At 46.9% G+C, this 9,817-nt stretch overlaps 1 protein-coding gene across 1 annotated transcript in view; it reads right to left on the minus strand.

Moving 5' to 3' along the window:
- The window catches only part of LOC129556737 (myomegalin-like), a 631,881-nt gene extending 622,392 nt beyond the window's left edge, over positions 1 to 9,489 (minus strand). The window contains 7 exon segments of the mRNA XM_088835003.1: positions 1,379 to 1,907; positions 3,080 to 3,196; positions 4,283 to 4,475; positions 5,593 to 6,028; positions 8,872 to 9,104; positions 9,255 to 9,297; positions 9,434 to 9,489. Coding sequence (XP_088691129.1) covers positions 1,379 to 1,907; positions 3,080 to 3,196; positions 4,283 to 4,475; positions 5,593 to 6,028; positions 8,872 to 9,104; positions 9,255 to 9,297; positions 9,434 to 9,489 — 1,607 coding nt within the window.
- Between the last annotated feature and the right edge of the window lie 328 nt (positions 9,490 to 9,817).

The raw sequence follows: 9,817 nt of genomic DNA on the forward strand, positions 1-9,817 counted from the left end.
AAGAATTCCTCAGTTTATGCTGAATTCTGGCACCAAAACCAAAGGATGTATTTAAGAGTAAATTCTGTTCTGACAAAACTGCATCAAACAACACGGTACACCACCATTCCTCCACTGTTTAGCATGCATTAGTCATGCGCCAAAGTGAAAAATAAGTTCCGTGGGGGTAAACACAGTGCTGTATTTTACTTCCCGTTCAGCACCAATAGAGTGTAGACTTATAGTTGATAATAAATGCTAAATAGATTTATTGAGTAGGTACTCAATAAATACTAAAAATCCACATAAGTCCTTTCATGTCTTCTACTTCAAAGACCATCTATATTACTTCAGACCGTATTTTGCAAAGATGGCCGTTACTCAAGCTCCCGTTCCACATGCTTGGCTACAATGTGGCTGTGCCCTCTTTCATCATTAGGTAGCAGTCATTCTCGACCTCCTCAAATCTGTGTGGGCCCTGTGACCACCTTGACCAAGACAACACACTGGAGGTGACACTGCGCCAAGTCCAGGAGTCACTCTTAACTCACCTGGCAACTTCTACTTCCTGACTCCTGGAAGCCAGCTACCCTGCTGAAGTGAAACTACCCTGAGAGCACCACTATGAGAGGCCCAGGCCGGGAGCAAAGGCCCCAGAAGACAGGAAGCCACGTGGAGAAAGAGAGACGCCAGGGAGCACTGTGTCACCAGGCACGAGGATGAAGAAGCCATTCCAGCCAGATGTCTCAGTGACTCCAGCCCCAGCCATCATCTGACGGCGTGAGAGACCTGATGTGAGAGCGACCCCTACTAAGCCCAGCCAATCCACATAAATTGCTGTTTGAATCCCCTGCTTTGGGGTGGTTTGTTACTCAGCATAGATAACCTAGATACCGAGATGGACATCTAGTCCAGTGTTTTTCAACACAAAGTATCAAAAACAATAATAATTACACAAATAGGGTTGAGAGCTTTAATATGTGCTAGGCATTATTATAAGAACTTGGATTAATTCATTTAAACCTAATAACCACCCTCTGAGATAGGTTTTCTTATTTTCCTCATTTAATAGATAAAGAAACAGGCTCAGGAAGACTAAAGAGGTTTGCACAGCCTGTAAGTTCTGGAGCTAGGATTCAAACCCAGGAAGTCTGCCTCCAGTTTGACTACTTATACGTCCTGTCGCTGTGTGAAGACATTCCTAAGAGGAAATCCCAGGGACCTGGTATCTCCCAGCAGGGGTCAGGTGTCCTTTCTTAACACCCAGGACTACCATTGAAATAGGTCCTTCTCTGACTGCCCCAGTGGGTTCTCTCTTCTACCTGCCTGGGCCTCCCTATTTCACACAGAAACGTAGACATCTTCAATCAAGCAATGATCCACAGAGCACCCTCCTTACCCAGGCCACGAGGCAGATCTCAGCTCCTCGGCCAGCTTCCCTTCTGTCCCAGGTTTTGGGAGCTGGGCTTCTAGCTGGGACACCCTCTGGATCAGACTCTCCAGATCCTTTTTAGCTTGAAGCCCTGGAGGGTAGAAAGCCCCAGTGCCATCAGACAGCCACCCCTCGTCCTCATCAGTGACACTGTGCGATGAGGATCCCTCGAGGGCACCAACGGCCTTCAGCTTTCGGGGTCTCTCCAGACTAGATGAATAATGGCTTGTAACTGAGAGGGACCGAACCCGGCTCTTCATGTTCTGAATGACCTTGTTGGCGTTCTGCAGCTGGGCCTTCAGATCTTTGATGTCCTTACATAGGACAGAGATGTCTTCTGACTTTCCGTATGACCGGAGCGCCTCCTGCTTCCCTAGTTGGCTTTCCGAGGGCTTCTTCCCAGGGGGGCTGGCCACTGCGGAGCCCAGGTGTCCCTGCCCAGAGCACAGCCCCTCCATCAAGACTGTTTCCCTGAGGCTGTTGTGCTCCTCACACTCTGAGAAAAGACAAAGACATCCTCCTGAGTCAAGCTGGGCATGCTGCGGAGGCCATACCCTGCAATATATTGTCCTACATTGTAATTATAGGACTATCATTACTAGAGCAAAAGTTAAAGCAGTACTTTATTCAGCACTGGCACTGTACTAGCCTCCAAATGCCATATTTCTTGTCCTCCCAAGAGCCCTGCAAGTCAGTTGTGGTCACCTTCTATTTTACTCAGTGTTTTTCTCCTCAATTTCAATTTGGTGGATGTCCCTATAGCTTTAGTGCTTTTATAACAGAAATACACTTTTTTTAGATGTACAGTTTGCATATCCACCTGATAGTTTAGTTGGTATCTGCCTGCAATGCAGGAGACCCTGGTTCGATTCCTGGGTCAGGAAGATCCACTGGAGAAGGTATAGGCTACCCACTCCAGTATTCTTGGGCTTCCCTTGTGGCTCAGCTGGTAAAGAATCTGCCTACAATGTGGGTAGACCTGGGTTCTATCCCTGGGTTGGGAAGATCCCCTGGAGAAGGGAAAGGCTACCCATTCCAGAATTCTGGTCTGGAGAATTTCATGGACTGTGTAGTCCATGGGGCTGCAAAGAGTTGGACATGACTGAGCAACTTTCACTCACTCACTCAAAGCTCATTTGATCTTCTCATTAATAAATAGACTTTAGTAATTTTTTTCTGGTGGTTCAGATGATAAAGAATCTGCCTGCAATGCAGGAGGCCAGGTTTGATCCCTGGGTTGGGAAGATCCTCTCAAGAAGGGAATGGCAACCCACTCCAGTATTCCTGCCTGGAGAATTCCATGGACAGAGGAGCCTGGCAGGCTGCAGTCCATGAGGTCACAGAGTCAGATACATCTGAGCGATTAACACATACACAGTATTTTCTCTAAAATAATCAGTTGGATAGAACTTTTTTTTTTAAAGTTCGTGCTGAATTTTTCTTTTTTAAACAGGCAGCATGTTGGAAACTAATTGTAGACATTCACGCTCACGCTCAGCCTCACTTTGGGCGTGAGTTCTCCAAACTTTCCGCCCCCTCATCCTGTGCCCCCTTCAGTCTACTGCACCCCTCAGCCTGCTCCTCATCAGATGTGGGCTTGGCGAGCAGCACCCAAACGTGAAGGCTGCCCCTAGCTGGGGAGGGCGAGCCCCGCACCCGAGCTCTCACCAGGGCTGGTGCTCTCCTCCCGCTCGGCCTCATTCTCGCTTCGGCCACAGGTCCCATAGCCCAGGTCCTGGAGGTCCACCTGCACCTGCTTGCTGTCCTGCTTCACCGATGATCCACCTGCTTGGGAACAGACAGGGGCTGCTACAGAGGATCTAATTTCCCACATACACTCTCTTCCTCAGCAGCATGCACCCTGGCCCTTGGGGAGGTCAGACCCAGAGTGGGATAGACGCTTCTTTGGACTGAGGTGGGAGAAGAAACACCTGCTCCAGCAGCAGGACCTCTCTCCACCAGGTAAGCTTGGGGAGCTTACGGGCTTTCCTGGGACCAGACATGTTTAAGTCAAACACTGCATACTATCAACTCTCCACCCCCAGGGAAGCTAGCAAATGCTTTGTTCATGGGGGTTCAGGGAATGTTTGAATGGAGCAGAACTAATTCAGAGTTTCAAAGACACCAAGATCTGCACTGTTCTGTTAAGTGTTATAAACGTGACTGTTTTATGTTAAACTGATAAAAATTAAATAAAATTTTATATCCCCAAATTGAATTAGCTACATTTCATGTTCTCCATAACCACATGTGCCGTAGGTACAGAACAGTTATGTCACTGCAGAAGTTCTATGAGAAAGCACTGATTCTAGACCAACAACGATGGTATACTTCTGAAGAGTCTAATGTGGTGCAAAGAGGAGCAGAAGAGAAACAATCAACATATGTTGAGAGAGGTAAGGCAGTTTGTTGACTGTACCAGAAATCAGTGAAGCTAGATGTTAGCTCATTTCCTCCCTATGCTGTCACTGCAAACTTGCTTTATTCATTTATTTGTTTCTGCCATCTGCAAATTGAAGTATCCACTTCCATGGGCTTCCCTGGTGGCTCAGTGAAGAGTCCACCTGCCAAAGCAGGTGATTTGGATTCGAGCCCTGGCTCAGGGAGATCCTCTGGAGAAGGACATGGCAACCCACTCCAGTGTTCTTTCCTGGGAAATCCCAAGGACAGAAGAGCCCGGCAGGCTACAATCCATGGAGTTGTAAAAGAGTTGGACATGATTTAGCGACTAACTAACAACAACAATCCACTTCCACAATGCTCAGGTAAGAGTCAGAATTAAACTGGCCATGAGACTGGGAAAGAAGAGTGAAATCTGCAAAGCATGAGCTTCTCAGGGAGAAGACAGGTGGTGTTGAACTTAAGACTTACTAAACATGACTCTGTATTTCTCCAGCTGGTTGGCCTGGGCAAAGACAGTGGCTTCTGATATCAGCAGCTTCTCCTGGAGATCTTGATAGCATTGTTTGCATTGTGCCAATTGGGAACGCAGGTGCTTTGTGGATCCCAGGAAGCTAAATTATGACTGCGGCCCAGGGTCATGGGTCTGGGGCTGGTTATCCAGCTGTGAAAAGAGCCAGCACAGGGTCAGGGCCATCTGAGCTCTCCCCAGGCAGTGGTGGCCGCTTCGCCTTGCGGACCCTGTGTACTTCATCCATGTGTCTGTCGTAACACTTCTCACTCCACTTGGCAGCTACTTGCCTTCCAGACTGAGCACCTGGAGAGCTGGGTGATGCTTTGTTTATCTCTGTTGTTACAGCACACAGCACAGTGCCACCCGAGTCTGTGAGGAACCCTCAGCAAATGTTTGTTCAGGGGTTGAAAAGAGAAGGGGTGGGAACCTCCACTCATCTCTCCCTGAATTCCCACCCAGTTGTTCTCTCAGAGTCCTCTGCAACCCATTTTACTTAATCCTCAGCAGGCAATGGCACCCACTCCAGTACTCTTGCCTAGAAAATCCCATGGACGGAGGAGCCTGGTAGGCTGCCATCCATGGGGTCGTGAAGAGTCGGACACGCCTGAGGGACTTCACTTTCATTTTTCACTTTCATGCATTGGAGAAGGAAATGGCAACCCATTCCAGTGTTCTTGCCTCGAGAATCCCAGGGATGGGGGAGCCTGGTGGACTGCCATCTATGGGGTCTCGCAGAGTCAGACATGACTGACGCAACTTAGCAGCAGCAGCAGCTCAGCCCCCTCTCCTTAGACAATCCTGACTGTTCCTTTGAGGCTCAGGAGCAGACCCCTGAGCTGAGCTGTGATGTACAGAGCAGTGATAAGTAAGAGATGTCATTACACACCACTGACTGGCTGCCTTAAAGCCCCATGTAGCCCTATATTGCATCCTATGGAAATGATCTGGTTTTGTGCCATCTTTCCCCACCATGTTGAATATCTGAAGGGCAAAGATGAAGTCTCTGTTTCCAGTGCCTAGTGTCTTGCCTGGAAAATTAAGCACTCAAATATTTAAGAAAGTTAATTTCTTATGTAATATTCATGAGATAATGTTGTAAAAGAAACCTTTCTAAAGGCTGGATGTTAGAGGAACATTATCACCACTACTTGTGGTGCAAAGATGCCCTTCCCATGGTACCTCCTGACCCACGGGGCAGACCTGTTTAAGGTAAAAACAGACATTTCCAGCCTTTCTCCAAGGGCTTTTCATCTAACCCCACACTTACTTGGTGAGCATCCACTGTGAGGGCAGCCCCAAGGTCAAGGCTCCGGGGTCTGGAGCACGGCCTTGTGGTCACACCCTCCTCTTCTAGGCATTGGTGCTTTCCAGGAGAGTAAACCAGCTCTGTGTTCATTCTGTTGATCTCCTTGGCCAGGTGCACAGGGAGCTCGGGATTAAGCTTCCTAGTCCCTTCCTTGCTGCTCAGCACCAGCTGTTCTTTGAGGAGGTTGATGATATGGCGGGCATTCTTCAGTTTTCCCTGGATCTTTCTGAATTCAGCCTGAAGGCTATTCTCATTCAGACCCCCTTTGGCAACCACAGTCTCCACCATCGCCTCGCCCTTCTCCTTGTCTTCCTCAATCTCCCATCCATCAGACATTGCTTCTCCCATCTGCTCTTTCAGCTCTGCATTCTCAAGGCAAAGGCTCAGCATGGTGTTCCTGCAAGAAACACATACAGTCAGGGGCCGGGTCTGGTCTTGGCCTCATTTCCTAAGAGCCCGGTTAACCCACAATTGAGTCCATCAGAGACTCAGAGACACCCCAGTACATGAAGTGACCTCAGAGACCTATTAAAACATTCCTTATTTTATACACCCATAAATCAAGGCTCAGGAAGAGCAGGAGATTCCCCACACTCCCATAAATACTTGGCAGCATTGTCACTAAAAATCTCAGACTCAAGACACATGGTCTACTTGTCTTTACCCATGCTTGCAACCTCATGTTCTAATTTTCAGTGGCCTGTAGAATAAACAAGGATACTTACACTGTTAATAAAAAATAAAAAAGGACATTGCCTGGGAGAAATTTATTATCATGTAGACTACAGTTCTACTAATTATCATCAGTCATTTTTCAACTACTGGAGAGACACTGGGACCTAGGAACACAGAAGAAACAAACAACACTAGCCAGAATTGTAGTCAAATGTACTATGTTAATCAGTTGCTTTCTATCTGGCTCCTGTGATAGGAGATCGTCTTCATGAGAGCAGGGATTCTGTCTGTCCTGTTCACCCAGTGTCCCCAGAGCCTCCACAGTGCCAGCTGCACATAGAATATTCATATTTGCTGAGAAGATATAATGGGCTCAACAACTAATTTTCACCAAGATATTCTGGTTGCAGCCTTTCCTCCCACCAAATCCTTTACTAGGACTGGATGGAAGCAATAAAAATGTGGCTTTAATAAGGCAATTGACTTTAAAAGGCAATTCACTTCATTGACTTAGGGGAGTCACTGGATGCTTACATGAAATTCATCAGTGCTCAGTGCCTGCAACTGAGAAGTTATATAATTCTGCTCTTATCAGCTGCAGACCTGAGGAATACTAACAGCAGACTCCTAGGAGGTGCTTGTTTAAAAAGCTTAAGAGCTAAGGCCTAAGAATCTACATTTTATTTAAGTTCCACAGGTGATTCTTAAGCACGTTGAATTGAGAACTGCTGACCAGAAGAGACAAAGGAAGTAGCTAATTCACAGCCGGAAGGACCAGCAGTTGGCTGTGCCTCTACACTGCGTTTCTCAGAATCCGAAAGTTTGGAAATAGAGCAGAGCTTGTCTAGAGTGAATTAAGGACGAACATGGTTTGGGACATAGGAATCAGAGAGACTGTGAGAGTTTCCTCAGTGGAGAAAAGGGGAACAGGTATTTGACTAAAACTGAGGTGTGACAGGGAAAGAAAGGGGCACATGTGTGGTATAAAGAATATTTGATGTTATGTCATAACTTTGTATTTGGGGAATACCCTGCTCTTTTCACAATGCAAACTAACAAAAGCAATGCTCAAGAAAATCTCCCCCAAAGAGAAGAATTACGTAGAATTACGAATTACACAGTCTATCTTCTACAGTATCAGTGCTTCTATATTCAGCTGTGGGATCGAAAGAGATGTACTGTTCTCACCCATGATAGCACAACAAAGCATAATGATGTTTAAATCAAACTGAAGCTTTAGCTTAAGTAGAACTTAAGACGAGAAATATCATGATGATTCAGAGTAAAAGAACCAGAACAAAGGATGCTTGCAAGAGTATTTCAAAAAACGTTTGATAAAGTATATAGGAGAAAAGGCTTAGGATTTAATATTTGGGAGCCAGGGATCCTGCCATGGACTATTATGCAAACTTGAGCAAGTTTGCTAGAACTTTTTAGGCCTGAGGTTCCTTAACAGTCAAAAGGTACACTGTGCTAGATATCAAAGTACTAACATTAATATTATTCTATGACACGGGGACATTTGAGTGGTACACAATAGGCAGGGAAACTATAGGGTATGAATTAGAAGCTGTTCATCTGCACAGCTGTGTTCTAAACAGCAGGCCATGAGGACTGTGAACCTCGTGGACGAATGAGTGAGTGGATTATCCCTATGCTATCCGCATATTTTTCCAAGCTTCTTTTGAGGGCGAGGGGAAAGAGTGAAGGCAGTGCCATTCTAACCAATGAATAAGTTACTTCCCACTTTTGCAAAGTAAAAAAAACAGACGGTGAAAGTGAAGTCGCCCAGTCGTGTCCGACCCTTAGCGACCCCACGGACTGCAGCCTACCAGGCTCCTCCATCCATGGGATTTGCAGAAGAGATTATTAAAATTGTTATTCCACAATTGAAGGATTTGTGCTGCCGAGAGACAGATGAGTGGAGGCTCTGTGTAAACCCTTCTCCTCATGGACTGCTCTGGTTCTGCATACAGCAGGGAAGCATCTTGGGTAGCAGGAGATTCCTTACACATTCCAGTCAATTCAAAACAGCAATACCTGTCATACAACTGGGAGATTTCCACTTGTGACAATCATACATATAGCAGATAATGGGCATTTTTATATTGAATTAAGACCAGATTTATTTGAATAGTTAAAATGGTAATTATTAATAATCACCATTATTCAGGGCTTCCCAGGTGGCTCAGTGGTAAAGAATCCACCTGCCAATGCAGGAGATGCAAGAGACATGGGTTTGATCCCTGGGTGGGGAAGATCCCCTGGAGGAGGAAATGGCACTCAGTCCAGTATTCTTGCTGGGAAATCCCATGGACAGAGGAGCCTGGTGGGCTACAGTCCATGGCATCACAAAGAGTCAGACATGGAGCACGTACACACACACACATGCATTATCTAGTTTTGTTAGCGCTTCTACGAATCTGTAGAACCATGCATGCATGGAGCCTGGGATGTGGACCAAGAAGCCCCAGGGTGGCACGAATTCTTGGCTGCAGCAATGTGGTCCCTTGGCTACAGCAGCCTCTCAATCGGCAGGCTCCTCTTCTCTGGGGCACGTCCTACCTGATGTGGGCCACAGAGGAGAATCCTGCTTCCTCGATTTGAGCCTTTAGCTCCTTCAGTTCCCCCTCGGCTTCCCTCTTCTCCTGTAAGTGCCGGTGAATTTCAGCCCTCAGGTGGAGCATGTCCTCCTGAAGACCCCCATTACTGTCCCCTCCTGTAAGGGAAGGAGGAGCCAGAGACACATTCTGGGTCTCCACAGCTGCCCGGCTTTTCTCCAATGCCACCTTGATGAGCTGAAAGAAAACCAGGGTTTAAAGAAGTTAGTTCACTAAGAGGATCTATGGAGAACATCAGAGCACAAGGCAGTCTTATAACGGGACCTCCCTCCTAGGACTTTCCCAACCACAGGGTCCCTGGAGACTGGTTTGGGTGAGAGGACGCACCACACAAGCAAGGAGAATTTTTGCCACGGGCAGCAGGAAGAAACTGCAGAGGTGGGTGAGGAAAAGCCCCAAGCACACAACAAACTTAAAACACATGCAGACAGATGAGGTTTAAAGAGGACTGGAGAGTGCGGATGCTCTTGAGTCTTCTCCTTCTGGGGGACAGAGTTCCTTCTCACAAGACGAAAGGCTTCATCAGCTCCACAGCACTAGAGTCCTTGATTGCAAAGACCATGGCTAAGACACCAGAGCTCAAAGCCCGAGGCCGGGCCTGTAACTCAGACTCTGACAAGGATGATTATGAGGAAGGATCTGGGCACTCAGGAGTCATAACCAGAGAACTAGGGTATGGGAGGAGTTACAGGTAAGACAAAGAAACTGATTTCATTGGCAGCAGGAGAATCACAATCTATAGTTGGTGAGAAGTTCAAGTTGAGGCCACCTAGATGGGATGGGATGGGATAGGAGGAGGGCTTGGGGGAGAACGGATACATGTATATGTACGGCTGAGTCCTTCCGCTGTCCACCTGAAACTATTACAACATTGTTAATTGGCTATACTC

The sequence above is a fragment of the Moschus berezovskii genome, chromosome 4, assembly GCF_049115385.1.
Source record: "Moschus berezovskii isolate FMDL1 chromosome 4, NW_MosBer_1.0, whole genome shotgun sequence".
Taxonomy (NCBI): Eukaryota; Metazoa; Chordata; class Mammalia; order Artiodactyla; family Moschidae; genus Moschus; species Moschus berezovskii.